The sequence below is a fragment of the Crinia signifera genome, chromosome 2 (assembly GCF_055691185.1).
Source record: "Crinia signifera chromosome 2, ASM5569118v1, whole genome shotgun sequence".
Taxonomy (NCBI): Eukaryota; Metazoa; Chordata; class Amphibia; order Anura; family Myobatrachidae; genus Crinia; species Crinia signifera.
The window spans coordinates 366940684-366958299 of NC_139218.1; the positions used below are offsets into that span (position 1 = coordinate 366940684).

At 43.3% G+C, this 17616-nt stretch overlaps 1 protein-coding gene across 1 annotated transcript in view; it reads left to right on the top strand.

The window, feature by feature from the left end:
* Nucleotides 1–10761, top strand: part of DDX10 (DEAD-box helicase 10) — a 207419-nt gene extending 196658 nt beyond the window's left edge. The window contains exon 18 of the mRNA XM_083169988.1: nucleotides 9848–10761. Within this exon, the coding sequence (XP_083026114.1) occupies nucleotides 9848–10040 (193 nt within the window). The 3' untranslated portion in view covers nucleotides 10041–10761. The remainder of the gene's footprint in view (nucleotides 1–9847) is intronic.
* The last annotated feature ends 6855 nt before the right edge of the window (nucleotides 10762–17616 follow it).

Below are 17616 nucleotides of genomic sequence, written 5' to 3' on the forward strand. Positions count from 1 at the left end.
TGGAAGCGCCACTCTACGCCACAACATACTGTAAATATAATCTATGTGGGGATGTGTCAAAAATGTGCGTTATTCTTAATCGTAGACCACAAATATATAAAGGAAAGTTGGTGCTTATCTTTTATGTCCCATGTAGACCTTTTTCATTGTGTTTAATGTTTCTCATTAGCGGTACTAACTTGTAACTCTGTAGGTGTTGTAATCCATATAAAGGTATCTTTCTCCATATAGGCTTCTTTAAAACTATTTTATTATAAACCATAATAAAACTCACTCCTCTGTGAGATAATAGTATAAGTCAAATAATTAAACAATCATTTTTTTTTGGGGGGGGGGGGGGGGGGGGTTGGGAGGGTCACTAAATCCCTGTGGGTTTGTAGTCCCAATTGCTACATGCTCAACCAGTTACAGACTGCCGCAATTGTAAAAAAGGAATTCTGATTGTGACAGAATAGTTCCTCCTAAAAAAAAAAAAAAAAAGCCGTCCTCCTACCGATGCGTTTCGAAATTTTCTCTTTTTTTTTTTTCAAAATTCTCGTATGCGCAGAGTTTTGTCCCAAACCCAATTTTTTTATACCACCATATAATTGACGATGAGGGGTAGTGAAGAGTTGTATGCTAACATTATATGCTTGGCTGGTTGGTTATATATTGTATGATTGGGACGCAGCATTTTATGAGCAGGTGATAAGTGCAGGAGTGGAAGGCCGGAAATATTAAATTAACAGATAATGCACAGACATTTGGGTATTTGCATCTTTGGATGCCTTGTTAGGGAGTACCTTTTAATTGTTTGCTTTACAAGCTCCTTTTTTCTATTTTTAGTCCTTCTTAGCCCTGTGACACCTAATTTCAGATTTTGCTTTTTTTTCTGTCAATGCACAGCAGAGGGATTTGTCATCTTGCTTAGAGGGTCTATTGGTTTGTTACAGTCGGTTTCTTTAAAAATAAACATGTACAAAATTCGACTTATTTTTTTTAAATAATTAGAATGTTACTCCGTCCCGAAATTGCCTGTTAAAATCAGAGAAACACACTGTTTCAGTGTATTTGATTGTGGCTTGGAAAAACCTGTAACCATGACAACAGAGCTGTTTCCATGCTGGTTCCCATGTTTACAGATATTATTAATGACAGTCTGTTATTCCCAACCTATCTGTTAATTCTCTTGCCCTCATAGTATAAGAATATCCAATAAAAATGATTTGTAGAATCTCTTTAAATCCATTTGTTGAACTTAGATTTTCGCAATATTTATTTTCAGTTTGCGTAATGCTTATTTTTCCCATAAGGTTTGAGGGTTGGCAGAACATAGAATTGCTTTTAAGGAGTATCTCTATTTACAGAGGACTTTCATACCCCAAGCAGGCTTAGACCTCATCCATTACTGCTTCTGCTTACGGTAATTCCTCAACACTTGGGAATTTACTGTGCGCTAAGTTTCATTTAAACTTAAATGCTAATAAACCTTTTGATTAACAATCCCTTTTTTTAAACTCTTTATTATAGCAACACTGGATATGTTACGTGTGCTCTAATGTCCAGTTCATATTCAAATGATTTCTGTATAATGTGTTCCACTTCCCACCTTGTAACAATTTAATAAAAAAAATTGTGAATAATCCGCAAGCCTAGGAGTGTAGAAACTATAAGATGAGGGCAACAATAAATAATATATTTATTAAATAAATGACTATCACATGCAGATCTTAATTTTTTTTTTAATGGGGATGTTAAAATGGCAGTTAGGGGCTGATTATTCACAGAGATCTAGATAAGAGAAGCATATTGGGGCAGATGTACAGCATTAATCCTGGTGAAGAGATAAAGTGGAGTAAAAGTGGAGGTAAACTGGAAGGAGAACGCACCAGCCAATCAACTCCCTTCTGTAATTTTTCAAATCGTTGATTGGCTGGTGCGTTCTCTCCTTCCACTTTTTCTCCACTTTATCTCTTCTCCAGGTTTACTATATCTGCCCCTATATTTGGTATAAAAGGGATGGAACAAGTATTTGCAGTAGGAGGCTATATACAGTAATTGATGGAGAGATCGCAAAGCACTAGTATCCATTTAGCTGTGGACTTCATGCAGCTGTACCTTGTGCTGATCAAAAATCTTCACTAAGTTAGGGTGTAACACAGTTGTGGTGACTTAGTGAAAAATGTTTTTACCAACCTGTGAGGTAGAGTGGTGCAGAAGTTTTTGATCATCGTGGGAGGTCCCGGTTTGCTGCTTCTCATTACTGATCTCATTTATACCCCCTTACAAATGATCACAGCAGTTTCCAGCTCCTCCCTCCCATTGTTGAAGTTCCAGCCCCTCCCTCCCTAGAATAGAATAGAATGGAATCTTTATTTATCATAAAACGTCCACATACAATGAACATTAAACGAAAATAAATTGTAAACAGTACAAATACAGAAACATTAAAAAAGAGGTACACTTGACTACAGGATTGTGCATAGATCATGAATAACCCTAAGCATTTAAAATATTTAAAGTGCAAATTGCTACTGGAAAAAAACTCTCCCTATATCGTTTGGTTTTACATAAGACTGAACGGTATCGCCTATTTGAAGGAAGTAAGGAGAAGAGATCACTATTTGGATGGGTGGGATCCCTCAGGATACTATTAGTCTTAGAGAGAAGTCGCTTTTTAAAAATGTCTTGTAAACTTGGTAAGACAACCCCAATCGTTTTACCTGCAGTTGACACCACCCTCTGTAAAGACTTACGGTCAGCTGCTGAACAGGGACCAAACCATGCCACAGCACCGTAGGTGAGGACACTCTCAATCACACATGAGTAAAAGCTCACCAAAGTTCTCTCACTCATGCCAGCCAAGCGCAGTTTCCTAAGAAAAAACATACGCTGGTGGGCCTTTTTGACGGTAATATTGATATGAGTGCTCCATGAAAGGTCTTTAGATATATTTACACCCAAAAATTTAAAAGTATCAACAGTCTCCACCTGTTGACCATTTAAAACCAGTGGGCAATATGTAGTCTTGTGTGATTTTCTGAAATCCACAATCATTTCTTTTGTCTTGCTCACGTTCAGGATCAAACAATTCTCACTGCTCCATGACTCCAATTTGGACACTTCCAACCTATACTTTGACTCCTCATCATGAGAGATGAGACCCAGTATAGCAATATCGTCCGCAAATTTAATAAGTTGAACAGAATCGGAGCTGGCAGTACAATCATAAGTAAAAAATGAATACAACAGGGGGCTCAGAACACACCCCTGGGGGACACCTGTGTTAACTATCAATTCACCAGATACCTGGTTCTTCACCCTAACGACCTGAGGCCTGTTAGATAAAAAATCCAGAATCCATCCACACATGGGCCCGCTTAATCCGATACTGGAAAGTTTGCCCACTAATGTGGATGGAACTACAGTATTAAAGGCCGAACTATAGTCTACAAACAAGATCCGGGCCGAAGATCCCTTTGAGTCAAGATGAGCAGAAATCTTATGAACTAACATAAGCACTGCATCATCCGTGGATCTATTAGCCTTGTAGGCAAACTGAAAGGAGTCAATGCCAGGAGGAATGCCATCCTTAATGTGAACAAGGACCAATCTCTCAAACACCTTCACAATTAAAGATGTTAAGGCGATCGGTCGGTAGTCGTTCAGACTATCAACTTTCCCTTTTTTAGGAACCGGCGTAATAACTGTAGATTTAAAGCACTTAGGCACATAACAGGCACTAAGAGACAAGTTGAAAATAAAGGTAAAAATCCCAGCAAGCTGCTCCGCACATTTTTGCAAGACCTTCCCTTGTATCCCATCAGGGCCTGCCGCCTTTCCTACTTTTGTCCTAGAGAGACACTTCCTAACAGACTCTTCATCTAATTGTAGAAAGGCCCCATCCTCACAATATCTCTCCAGTGGGGGCGAAGACATGACTTGTTTATCAAAAGGAGGGTGGTAGCTCCAGGTCCAGCCTCTCCCTCCCTCGGGTGGTAGCTCCAGCCCCTCCCTCCCTCGGGTGGCAGCTCCAGCCCCTCCCTCCCTCGGGTGGCAGCTCCGGCCCCTCCCACCCTCGGGTGGCAGCTCCAGCCCCTCCCTCCCTCCCTAGGGTGGCAGCTCCAGCCCCTCCCTCCCTCCCTAGGGTGGCAGCTCCAGCCCCTCCCTCCCTCCCTAGGGTGGCAGCTCCAGCCCCTCCCTCCCTCCCTAGGGTGGCAGCTCCAGCCCCTCCCTAGGGTGGCAGTTCCAGCCCCTCCCTCCCTCGGGTGGCAGTTCCAGCCCCTCCCTCCCTCGGGTGGCAGTTCCAGCCCCTACCTCCCTCGGGTGGCAGTTCCAGCCCCTCCCTCAATAGGGTGTTATTGCATGGGGGCTGAAGGAAACAGCATGGCCCAGCCACTATATCTCTACACAGTTTGTTCCATCACAGTGGGCACGAATTGTTCCTGTGAAAATTTGCACTAGGCTGATGCAATATTTGATTACAAGTTATAGGTCATACAGTGTCTGTTATTCATACCCTATTATAAAGTAAAGCACTATTAATAAAGGGAGAACTCGCTTATCCTGATAAAGTCAATGGAGATGTTACATTTATCACAAGTTAAACACATTTTATTACCTACCTTTGGGTACCATTTGCTCACGTATATTGTGTTATGACCTTTTTGAAAATGTTGAAAAATCTCAACAGTAGCCCCAGAGTTCCTAGGAAGCTTGTACGGGTAACTTGCCTGTTCTAACAAAGAAGATTATTAGAACACATACAGATGTGTCCTCCTCATAGGTCATTGCTGCAGTCGCACCCAACAGTCCCTCTTTGCACGCCAGGTCCTGTGAGATTCTGCTAGCGCCTGGCATATTTTTTGCCAAAACCACTTTTAGGTTTGCATCGCTGTGCAGATAAGGCACACTAGGAGACTGCTGAGTAATGTGATAAATATCGCTTGCATACTGTATAATGTGCGACTGAGTCTCTTCATCTGTACAGGCTCTACAATCCAGCAGCTGCAGATTTTTTTTCCAACACAAGTTCTGCTCTGTATACACTCAGTCACACACAATATACAAGTACGGTATATTGAATGAATCAGTACAGTCTGGTTGGTGCTAGCAGAGGGCCCGCCCAATCACTCACACCAGGCATCCCATGCTGAGGCCAAATGTAGGAGGACACATCTGTATGAGCAGGTTAATAGCATGTTCTGGTAATAGAAGTGACTCACTCCCACGGCACTAACCCAGAACAATACTCTTAATCTGCATTTTACAGCTTTTGTAGTTGTCCAATTTTAAACTATTTAAAACTAAATCTGTGCCTAACCCTCCCCTGATACCGAACTATAAAAATCATGAAAAAACCTTTTGTCGATCATGTGCATGTTGAATATTCTATACTGACCACTTAAGTTCATGTTGTCCTCTTGACCCTGTCTACCTATCTGGTGTGGACATAGGCTGTGTATCTATTTAATGTTCTGATCATGGTCACACACACACACAGACAAAATGAACATCGCTTCCTGCCGATGGTGGAAACTCATCTACCGTTGATGGTAGAGTCATTGATGGCCATCACTAGGTCTGGGAATGCCGGACAGCCACATTGTTACCCACCGTGCAGAAGATGTTAATGGGAGCCCACCACCAGCATTGCTCAGATTTACACATGGTGCAGTCTGCCCACTTAGGACTTCACCTCCCAGGTTCCGAGAGGGGAGAGGAGAAGTTGTGCTGCTGCTTACAGTACATTTGGTGGTGTGACAAGACATGAGTAGAAGATCCTAGATCTCGGTATGAAGTCATTTGAGAACATGACCACATGTGGGTTCAGAGATGAGCACTATTCATGTTTACTTAGAGCCTGTCCACAGAAAATAGCATAAAATGGTCTAACATATACTTTCCCCTGTGCTACGCACAAGGCTATAACTAAAGTTTGATGTCTAATATTCCTTTACTAAATCTATCGTCTTCTTAAATCCATGGTCTTCAGTGTCTGTAACTTTATTTCCTAGGATTATAATGTAGCAAAATTAAGTGTCAGTGCAAATTTGCCTTTATATGGGCAGTCCAACCTTTGCCAACGTCCTCATCCATTCAAGTTAACACATCCGTGATCAATTCGTTACATTCCATTAAAATGAAATAACACAGCTTGGGACAAAGCAACATCTGGAGCAGTGCAATCAAACAAGATTTTAATACTTAATTAAAACCCTCCGCGCTGACATTAGAGGCTGGAACGAGTAAAAATAGAGCGGTCTCCTCCAACATAATCCAATTGAAATAAAAAATGCCTTGGCTTGTAATAGCTTGTAAAATTAAGAAATATCAAAATATTAGATTTGCCGTTTATGTAGCTCAGCTGCTCATGTCTGATTAAGTGCAGGAAAAGTAATCCCCGCCAAGGTTTTGACCGTCAGGATACAAATTAGTGTTCCTGACTGAGAGCAGGTTGCATTTTCATGTAAACACCTCATGAATATTAACCCCTTGAGTGGTGGGTTTTGCTGGGGCAGGAGAAACCTACCAGGGCAGGTTTCTCCTGCCCCAGCAAAACCCACCACAGAACGTAGGAAGGGCCCCCCCCCCCCTCACCTCCGCTCCGGCATTTGCACGCGAACGCAGGCTTGGGGGATATTTGCGGCAGGTCGGGAGGACTCGGGCGTCTGAACTCCTGAGCGCTCCCGAGCCGCCCCGAACATCCAGAGTCTGCTGCCTACGTCACTGCTGTGAATGGCAGCTGGGGAAGCGGCAGAGGAGCTCCGGCGTGCTATAGCCAGAGCGGAGGTGATGGGGGGGCAAAATAGAGAGGGGGTGGCCCTAGAGGTGGTGCGCCAGTGGTGCTCACCTACTGCATACTGTTATGCCCGGAAGTATGCCAGCGCAGCTGAGCCCGTAAAATTTCCGGGCATACCACTGAGGTGGTTAAAAGAATTCTGTGAGCAGAATGGTATGCGTGTTATATGTTCTGTGATTGCTTCCAGGAGACGGCAGATAGAGAAGCACCACCCTGCTTAGAGTAAATGCCGTGGCTGCCTGCTGGCATTTTCCTTGTTTACTTTGTCATTTACACCTGAAATCACAGTCTGCCTCCATGTCTTTATCAGCTATATGATGGGTAGTTTATATACAGTGCATCCAGAAAGTATTCGCCGCGTTTCATTTTTTTTTTTTTTTTCTTCACATTTTGTTATGGTACAGCCGTATTCCAGAATGGAATAAATAAATTTTTCCCTCAAAATTCTACACACAATGGGGCAGATGTATTAAGCCTTAACAAGAGATACATGCAAGAGTGATAAGGAGAGATAAACGTCCAGCCAATCACCTGCCAACTGCCATGTCACAGACTGTGTTTGAAAAAAGTCAGTAAGGAGCTGATTGGCTGGACGTTTATCTCTCCTTATCACACTTGAATTTATCTCTTGTTAAGGCTTAATACATCTGCCCCAATACCTCATAATGACAATGAGAAAACAGTTTTTGGTAGATTTTTGCAAATTTGCAAAAATCAGGTTGAATGGGAAGCATTGGTGTACAGCCATCTTCAGATCTCTCCTGCAAAGTTCAATCGGAGTCTGAGCTGGCTTTCCCCTCGTTCACATCGGTGGGAATGTAGTCGTGCGTGGAGGTGTGGGGTGGCATTTTACGCTTGCAGCCCAACGAGGAGGACTGAATCAGGCGCATTGGGTAAACCTACAAATTCGACAAAGGATATATAATGGCGCCGTTGACATCAGTCGGCCAACGTAGGAGTAATGATGTGTAAATCATTGTTACGCTGCATTGTATTATTATGTCTGTAAATTATGTGTAATCTGCTTGAATGTATTTAATAACCTGGTAGTGCTTCCTCCTATGTTCTATATTCAAAGCTGCTGCTGCTGCTACTTTTAAATGAATGATGTTTATCTTCTGGCCTGTGAACCGTGTTTTACAATAAGCCCTTTTGTTACGTCCCCATTACTTCATCATTAATCAAGCCCCAGACCAGCGTAATTCACATTTAATGGATCAGTAACGCTGAACACCAGAAATTACCATAAACTAAAGGCTGTAATTATTCCAAACTTTTCTTCTTCTAATTATTTTTACTCCGTAAATTAAAATATGGGTCATGTTTGGTTAGTTTATATTGCTCATTTATTATTTTAAATAAATGAAGTATAGTTTGTATTTTGGGAATTGGAGGCCTCCTGAAATAGAATTAGGGCCAGGTTAGGGAGTGTGCACAGATGCAGCTTCTGCTCCAGGGAAGGCAATGACGTGAAGGAACCTCATAGGTATTGTTTATTATGCAAGGAATGGTATTCGCATACGTAAAGTGAGCCTCGCTAGCTATGGGCAGCATTGTCTGCACTTGTATCACTCTACAGTAGGGGTGGCCAATCTTGTCCTCAATATCGTGAATTATGCTCCGTCTCTAATACCCCTATTACACCAAAACGCCTGGTTTTTAGACCAAGCTTCAACAGTGTTTGTTACCTTTTACACCGCAGCCTGTCCGGGCAAATTTCACCGCCACGACCCCCTCCTTAGGGATTGCCGTGACGAACCCTGAGCCGCCACGCTGGGGGCAAGCCCAACACCAAGGTAAGCTGCTGGGTTGTACCAGCCAACGTGCACCCCCCCAGCCCCCGTCCGCAAGGTGAATGAATGCCGTACACAGGCATGCATTTACCTCCTCCCTGCCTCCGTTGCTGTCTGCCGAGTACAGCAGACAGCACTGGAGGCTGTGTGCCCCCCTCCCCCCCTGTCCAACCTGCGTCCGGAGGTTAGGCTTCCCCCATTGATATAAATGAGAGCCATGTCGGATGACCCGGCATACCCATTTACACTGCCCTGTACCCAGGTCCTGTACATGTTCTACCCTGGTCAGGACCTGGTTAGAAGTTAACACCTTTTACACCGCCGCTGAGCCGGGTACATTGTCAGGGTGGAGTACACAACCCATGGAAGTTATTGTCCAAAATGCTGCACCAATCCTGCATTATGCTTACTGTGTGCTCAAGGGTTTTTTGTCTGTGACTGTACTACCGACATCCTCTGTATTATGTGCATTGTTTATTAATGTCTGTAAAGCGCCTTGAGTCCTGTTGGAGAAAGTGCGCTATATAAATTAAACTTACTTACAAGGGAAAAACCCGGGTTTTTTCGGTGGTGTAAAAGGGCTATAAACCGAAGCGACCTTGTCCTTCCTCTACCGGTAACAGGACTTTGCACAATTGAATAGCAATTATACCAATAATACAGCATGTAATAAGGCAGCCACCTTATGCCTCTGCATATCACGAATTTAAACCATGAATGAGAATAAACCAAACCATTGTTCATGAGGGTAAACTGTGAGGTGTAAGTAAATGAATGTGTAAGAAGTTTCTGTAGATATGTTTCTAGTTTGCATAAGTGGCACTGAGCAGACTTCCTTGGCGCACAATGGCAAACCCAGATGGAATGTAACAATGAAATGGGCAGTGGGGTGGCTGACTTTACCCAACCACTGTACATGCAAAATCTTATTGGCACTAATGGCCGTTCTCCTCAACCCGCTGAAATTACCTCTACTAGGTTGTAAATAGAAAGACTGCAGCAGAGCTTGTTGGGTGTCATGGGGGATATTGAGCCGCTGCTTATGACCAATGTACATAATTTCTACTCAATTGATTACGGTGTGCATAAGGGTGTTCTTCCTGCATTGTACTAGATGTAGGACACCATATGCTAGATATGTGGGCTTTTTTGGCACATGGGCCAGCTGTTCCTTTATGTCTATTATGGCAGACTAGATAGACCGCTTCTGTTGTTTTTGGTGTAGAACTGGAATTAACAATGCGTCTCTCTCTCTCTCTCTGCTTTTCCTCAGTGACCATGAAGAGGTGCCTCAGAGGAAGAGGACTTTCAGCAGCAGATCGGAAGACCAAAAGCCAAAGTCTGTAGGCACTAAAAAGAAGAAGACCACTCCGAGCTCCGTGGAGTCATTTGAGCCACTGAACACAGGACTTTCACTGGCAGAGGATGAACAACTGGTGCTACATCTTCTAGGCAACAAGAGCTAATCACATACTTTCCTTTGCATTTCATGGACATCGTTATCTATTAAGCCAATAGCTTTGACCCAATCAGTTTGGTTCTAATGAAGCTTCCGTCCTCTTGGAGAAATGCTTGGAAAACGATCGTCAACCTCAATAGTGAATGGTATAATTGCAGGACATGTCATTCTGTATTATACAAAGCTCTTTAACGTTTGTGTGGATTTTTGTTTCGTTTTCAACTTAGTTGTTCAAATATGGTAGGTTAAGGTTCTAATGATTAATGAAACCCTATGCACATGTTGGATTATATGGTAGAGCCACCACTAATATTTACAAATATATGCGTGCAAGTTTCTTTTGGCTAACTGAACAGATAAATGATAACAGAGAACAATAACCATAAAGTAAAATACCAAACACAATTTTCAGCCATAACTTGCTCTTATACAGTTCTTGTGAACATTATTAGTAGTTTTTTCCTATAAGGCAACTTGTATTTTTGGGTTTACTGGTTCATTATGTATTATATTACCCAGCCACAGCTAGTGGGTGAAGAACCTCACAAGTGCAGCTACAGATTAGATCATCCTCATGTCTAGCTGCAAACGCAGCAGAAAAGTTAAAGGGCGCATGCTAAATCTACCGTTTTCATCTAAATAAGAAACCAGTTGTTCCATTTAACTGTTCTTTATTGTATTTAAAAGACTGTATCGTACTTTACTGAATAAACAGATGCTGTTCTTAATTTGTATTGTGCTAGTACAGTTTGCTGTGTTCTTGTCATACACATATAGTGACAGATTGATGGAAATTTGAATCATTAACATCAGACAACTACTTATCCTCTACCATATCCTCCCTCATTACGAACTCTGTGTTCAGTAGCTTTTACTGTACCAACAGTCTTTGCAGGAGAAATCCCATTAGAACGTGATTTTTTTTCCCATCCCCATAGTCTCTACAGTTTATTACGGGGAGAACGTTTCTTACTGGTCTACCCTCTGCAGCACTGGCACAATGCAATATAGCATCAGTGAAAGTCTATGTGCGCAGCTGAACATGGCTTGGGTTTAAGTGCAGGGTTTATGTCCTCTGTTCTGTATTTAGTCAACATACAGATGGATCCTTCTTCAACTAGCCTTCTCTGGTGAGTCATGGCTCAAAAAGGCTTATTATCTATTGTTCTCAGCTGCAATACAATACATAGAAAATACAGCAGGGGATTAACCTCTTGAGTTGTATGCCTCTTTTACACTCATTGTCACTCATTTTACAGTGACGTCGGTGGCAGGCTCAGGTATGGTCGGCGCAGCTTGGGGGGGGGGACTCGGGAGCACTCAGGCACCCGAGTCCTCCCAAGCCGCCGCGAACATCCCCCAGCCTGCCGCCGATGTCACTGCAGTGCTGAATGTGACAGGCGGCTTAGGCAGGGGGGAGAGCGGCAGCAGGGAAGCTCCGGCGTACTAATGCCGGAGCGGAGGTAAGAGGGGCTTCCAGCTTTCTGTGGTGGGTCTTGCTGGGGCAGGACAAGCCTGCCCTGGTAGGTTTGTCCTGCCCCAGCAAAACCCACCACTCAAGGGGTTAATTCTAACAACCCTGGCTCACTTAATCCCATTAAAGGGATAGATGAACTGTAGCTTATTGATAAGTGATAAATAATTGGTAAGACAATCGCCTGGGCGCTGTAATTCTCGCTGTTTTGCTGCCTATCCTACACCCTGAAGGGTTATTCCTAGGTAACCCGAATAGTAATCTTGAAGAAAGGGTTTGTTGGATGTGGGATAGAAAGAGCTTGAATCAGCCTCAACAGACATGTAAAAATGCAAGTATTGCCGTCATCTATCTACATCTAAAAATGTCCTCCACAAATTTAGCCACACAAGAAGAGAGGGAGAAACGGGACAGCTGTGCCTCCATAGCAACACTCGCGTCAATAGAAAACCTCCGACTAGAAGACCTTAGAGAACTGACGGGCGCCATCTTGCTACACCAAATTATGCGTCCAGTAGTAAATCTCAGCAGACTAAAAGACGCCATCTTACTACACCCAGCGGGGGGAGGAACAACGACGCCCGCGTCACTAGCAGAACGCCGATCACAAGACCTTAGAGACGCCATCTTGCTACACCCATCTATCAGAAGATCTAAGCGAACTGACGGACGCCATCTTACTACACCCCGCGGAAGAACACCCAGACGGACATCTCCGGACGTGTGGACAGCTCTTTATCTCCACTAAGGGGGACGCGCTGACATCCACAAAAGCTCCCTTTTTTATTACCCCCTAGCCGCCACACTGGTATATATTTGTATCCTCAAAACGAAAGTAATGCCGGGCGCCATATTGCTACACCCAAACTAGGACATAATACTACTAAGTAGCGGCCGCCATCTTTCTACACCCTGGACAATATGAACATTATCGTGTAAGCTTCAACCACATCAAACGAATGGCTTTTATTTACTATACTTCTAATGGCCATTGAATACTATGTATTAACATCATTGTACTGTATAACTTTTGTTTAATTACACAATAAGAAAAACGGAAACAGGAACAGGAAGTGAAGCCATTTTTGGACTACCCTCACTCATAAAAAGCAAGCACACCAGCAGGTCCTCCATGCCTTGACAAAGAGATGCACATCTCGAAACGCGTCGGCAGGAGGACTTGCTTTTGAGTTGACATTGGATTCTAACTCTCTGCTGGAAGTTTTTTGAGGAACCTGATTGCCCCCCGAGAAAAAGGTAGGACAAAGAGAATTTTTTTCTCAAAGTTGCGGAGTCCACTTACCGGTCAGTGGCCCAACACTAATCCTGCCCTATTCCTAAAGGGGACAACAGTGCTCCTCCACCAGCAGACGGTAGAAATATACGGATTACACTAAAATTCCGTTTTTAAAGAAAATATTTGTAAAAATTTTATACTGTAAAATAAAAATCTTTTTTTCACTGGATAAGAAGTTAGCCTGGATTGATTAAAGATACCTTGATGCACGTGTACACACATTATCAATCGTGAGTACTGGTACGCAGTTTTTTGATTAAAGATACCTTGATGAGAGTTTTCATGTGCAGAAACGTGTAAGTGAGGTACGCCTCTCACAATTCATCACCCAACATAAAGAAACCCAGATAAGCTTACCCTCACTACATATATATGTAAGTGAGGTGAGAAATATCAGAGAACTGGGACAAGAACAATAATATTTTGGAAACAAAATTTCACCCCCGTTCCAACCTAAAATATCTTTATTCCTTCTGTTTTTCTCCCGAAAAATTGACGAGAAAATACGTGAAGGAAGAAATAAGAAAGGGAGAGAGAAAAAGAAAAAAAGAACCGAAAAATACCTAAGCTAAGTATCCCCACTCATATATCGTGCTTGACCCGGTGTAGCTTATTGATGTTTGTCACTGTATCACTTACGCATCTCTAGATGGTATTAGTGGTACCGTCCCTGTTGTTGGCATAAGGGACCCAGCAACAGCCTTCCTCGATTTGGTGAGTCTTGAAGCACCTTGGCACTGTGCATGCACACTAGCGAATAATGGTGGTATATTCAGATGTATCCCTGACAGACAACTAAATTTGCAGCTCGTAATTATCATCGGCAATACATGTAGCCCAAGGTAATAACTAGAAGCAAAGATCAATTACTCAATATACAGTATTGCGGTTCTTCTGACAGAAACCACAGGACATAAGAGCTGGAACAAGCAGATTCAGCAGAGGGTGTAATTCCTATACTCATCTAGCTGCCCTAAGTGACCAGGCTTTGATTAAAACTCTCTTCACTTTAGACTTTATAGCCAGTGCAGACTAAAATATATAAATCGCCATAGGCCCCAATCCTCTCCTGCTGGCTGCATCCCAATGATTGGTCATTTCCTCAGCCGGTTACACATTTATTCCCAGTGACACATATGATTGGTAGATTAAACCAATCATAGAGTTTTAGCAATCTTTACAGGCATGTCCAAACTAAGGCCCTCCTGCTGTTGTGAAACTGCACATCCCAGCATGCCTTGCCATAGTTTAAGCATTCCCTAATAGTAATACTGTGGCAAGGCATGATGGGACTTGTAGTTTCACAACAGCTGGGGCCATAGTTTGGACATGCCTGCCTTAGAGGGCATGCCGCCCCTGGGTTAACCAGTAATGGTTGACAGACCATATTTAGGGTAACACAGATGGTGTTATGGTTAGCATCGTTGCCTCACAGCACTGAGGTTTTTGTACTGCATTATACTCTACTCTCACTTTCTGATAAACCTTGAGTCCTATTTGGAGAATATAAATATAATTTTTTTAATCCTGCCCTGTCTATAAAGACAGAAGCTGGTTGGTTGCAATGTGCAACTTCTAAGGTGAACCGTGGATTCTGCTTACTTTAAAAAACAAACAAACAAAAAATCTAATTATGGATCTTATTCAAAGGTCTGATACAATAATAAAGAGAGATTCCTCCAATGACAGTAATACGAGTATAAAAATAATAGAGCTTGTGGCCATAATTAAGTGTCGAGTTATACCAAACATAAATTAACTGTTAAGAAAAAAATTAGATGAAATAAATAAAATTCCAGAATATTAACATAAAGTAATATGTAAGTGGGTGCTGTGTGAACTAGGAGGATGATGGCCCTCCAGCTGTTGTGAAACTACAAGTCCCATAATGCCTTGCCACAGTTTTGCCATTAGGGAATGCTAAAAGTATGGCAAGGCATGCTGGGAGGTGTAGTTTCACAACAGCTGGAGGGCCACAGTTTGGACATGCCTGCACTAGGGGATAAAGGGGTCGTTAGCTACTAGTCTCACGAGGTGGAAAAAGAGAAAATAACCCTTACTATAATTGGCTACCGTGGCAACGGGCCTTCTGTGGCTGGTGATTGCGTGGTGGACATGTTTGTGAAGATCAACAATTTAGACCAGCCACTCTATAGACATGGGTACAAAAATAATCTCTTACCTGCCATGACCTTCTTAATAGCTAGTACTTTGCTTTGAAGGAGTCTCTGCCATGTTGTTATTTGATGCCTTTTTTTTCGGCATCCACCCACGGATCATCTGCTATTAGAAAAATGCAATAGAATCCCGTGGACCTCTGAATCATGGGGAGGACTGCTGACCTGACAGTTGTGCAGAAAACCATCATTGACAACCTCCACAAGGAGGGAAAACCCCAAAAGGAAATTGCTTAAGAAGTTGGATGTTCTCAAAAGGTGCACAAGCAGCAAGAATGACCGCAGCATAGAAAAAGGCCAGGAAAAGGCCATTCAAAAGTGTGGGGGAGCTTCACAAGGCGTGGACTGAGGCTGGAGTTAGTGCATCAAGAGCCACCACACACAGAAGGATCCTGGACATGGGCTTCAAATGTCGTATTCCTCTTGCCAAGCCGCTCCTGAACAAAAAACCGTCAAGTGTTTTACCTGGGCTAAAGAAAAATAGAACTGGTCCATTGCTCAATGGTCCAAACTCCTCTTTTCAATTGAGAGCAAATTTTGCATCTCATTTGGAAACCAAGGTCCCAGAGTCTGGAGAAAGAATGGGGAGTCACACAATCCAATATGCTTAAAGTCCAGTGTGATGTTTCCAGTCTACAGTATGTATGTTTGGGGATCCATGTCATCTGCTGGTGTTGGTCCATTGTGCTTTATTACATCCAGAGACAACTCAGCCATCTACCAGGACAATTTAGAGCACTTAATGCTTTCTTCAGCAGAAAAGCTTTATGGAGATTCTGACTTCATTTTCCAGAAGGACTTACCAAAATTACCCAAACCTGGTTCAATGACCATGGGATTACTGTGCTGAATTGGCCAGCAAACTTGCCTGACCTGGGATCTATGGGGCATTGCCAAGCGAAAGGTGAGTGACATGAGACCAAACAATGCAGAAGAGCTGAAGGCCACTATTGAAGCATGCTGGCCTTCCATAACACATCAGCAGTGCCACAGGCTGATGGCATCCATGCCACGCTACATGGAGGCAGTAATTCATGCAAAAGGGGCCCAAATTAAGTACTGAGTATAAATGCATGGTTATACTTTTCATTTGGCCGACATTTCTGTATTTAACCCCTTCCCGACATTTGACGTACATTTACGTCATGGTCAGGAAGTACTTCCCGACACATGGCGTAAATGTACGTCATGGCTTTAAACTGTCACCGCGTCTATAGACGCGGTGACAGTTTAAACATGTCTGCTGTCCCTGACAGCAGACATGTCCCTGCATGCCCAGGGGGGGCTGCGATGCCGCCCCCCCGTCGGCGATCGCTGTGATTGGCTGTTCAGTGTGAACAGCCAATTACAGCGTTTTCTGTGTCACCGGCGAATAACGTTCGCCGGTGACACAGGGATCGGAGGTGATTGGTGCTGTAAAGTACAGCACCAATCACCACGGGGTGTAAGGGTGACACTGGTGTCACCCCACCTCACCCCGCCCGCCCCCAAAGGCCGTGATTGGTTCGTCGGACCGACGAACCAATCACAGCCATGGAGGGGGATTTAAACTAACGGTGACTGCACTGCAGACGCCATTCCGGTCTGGAATTGCGTGCAGTGCGGTCACCGTGCCTATCTGCCGTAGTATACTGACCTGATCCTTGCAAATACTTACCTGATCACTGCTTGTAGCGTGCTGGATGCTTCCTGGATCCTGTTACTACTTGTGACTTCCTGTGTTGTGCTGCTGCAGTGTGATAGCGTTATAGATAGAGAGAGATAGAGAGAGATAGAGAGGGCTAGTGACAGAGAGTGCTATATTTTGTGCTGCTGCAGTGTGATAGAGTTATAGATAGAGAGATAGAGAGAGATAGAGAGATAGTGACAGATTGTGCTATATATTTTTTATATAACTGACTGCTGCCCCCCCTTTTGTGCTGATCAGCAATTAACTGATCAGCAACTTTTTGGGGGCGCAGGTTTTTTTTTAATATATATACCTGTCAGTGCTGCTGCTGCAGTGTCATAGAGTGATAGATAGTGAGAGATAGAGAGTGCTATATTTTGTGTCTGCTGCCCCCCTTTTGTGCACCCCCAGCAACTTTTTGGGGGTACAGGGGTTATTTTTTATATATATAACTGTCAGTGCTGCTGCTGCAGTGTCATAGAGTGATAGATAGAGAGATAGTGATAGAGAGTGCTATATTTTGTGTCTGCTGCCCCCGCCTTTTGTGCTGATCACTATATCTGAGGTGATCAGCAACTTTTTGGGGGTGCAGAGGTTTTTTTTTTTTTTAGATATACCTGTCAGTTGCTGCCAGTTGCACTGTCAGTTGCACCAAAGGTTGTGCACCTGCTGCCCCTCACTGGTAATCAGTGTCGCATCAGTGATCACCTTTTTTTTTTTTTGAGGGTGCTGTGGGGTCTTTTTTTAATTTTTTTTTTACACACACTGTGATTTTGTGGGTGTCCTGTGGCCACTGTGCGCTGATCAGTGACGTACATCACTGATCAGCTTTTTCGGCACAGGGTTGATCTATTTTTTTTTTTTTTGATCAAATTCCTGTTGCCTTTGAGCGCTGTTCAGTGACGGACGTTACTGACCAACATCTGTGCTCAATTTTTGGCGCAGGACCTTTTTTTTTTTTTTTTT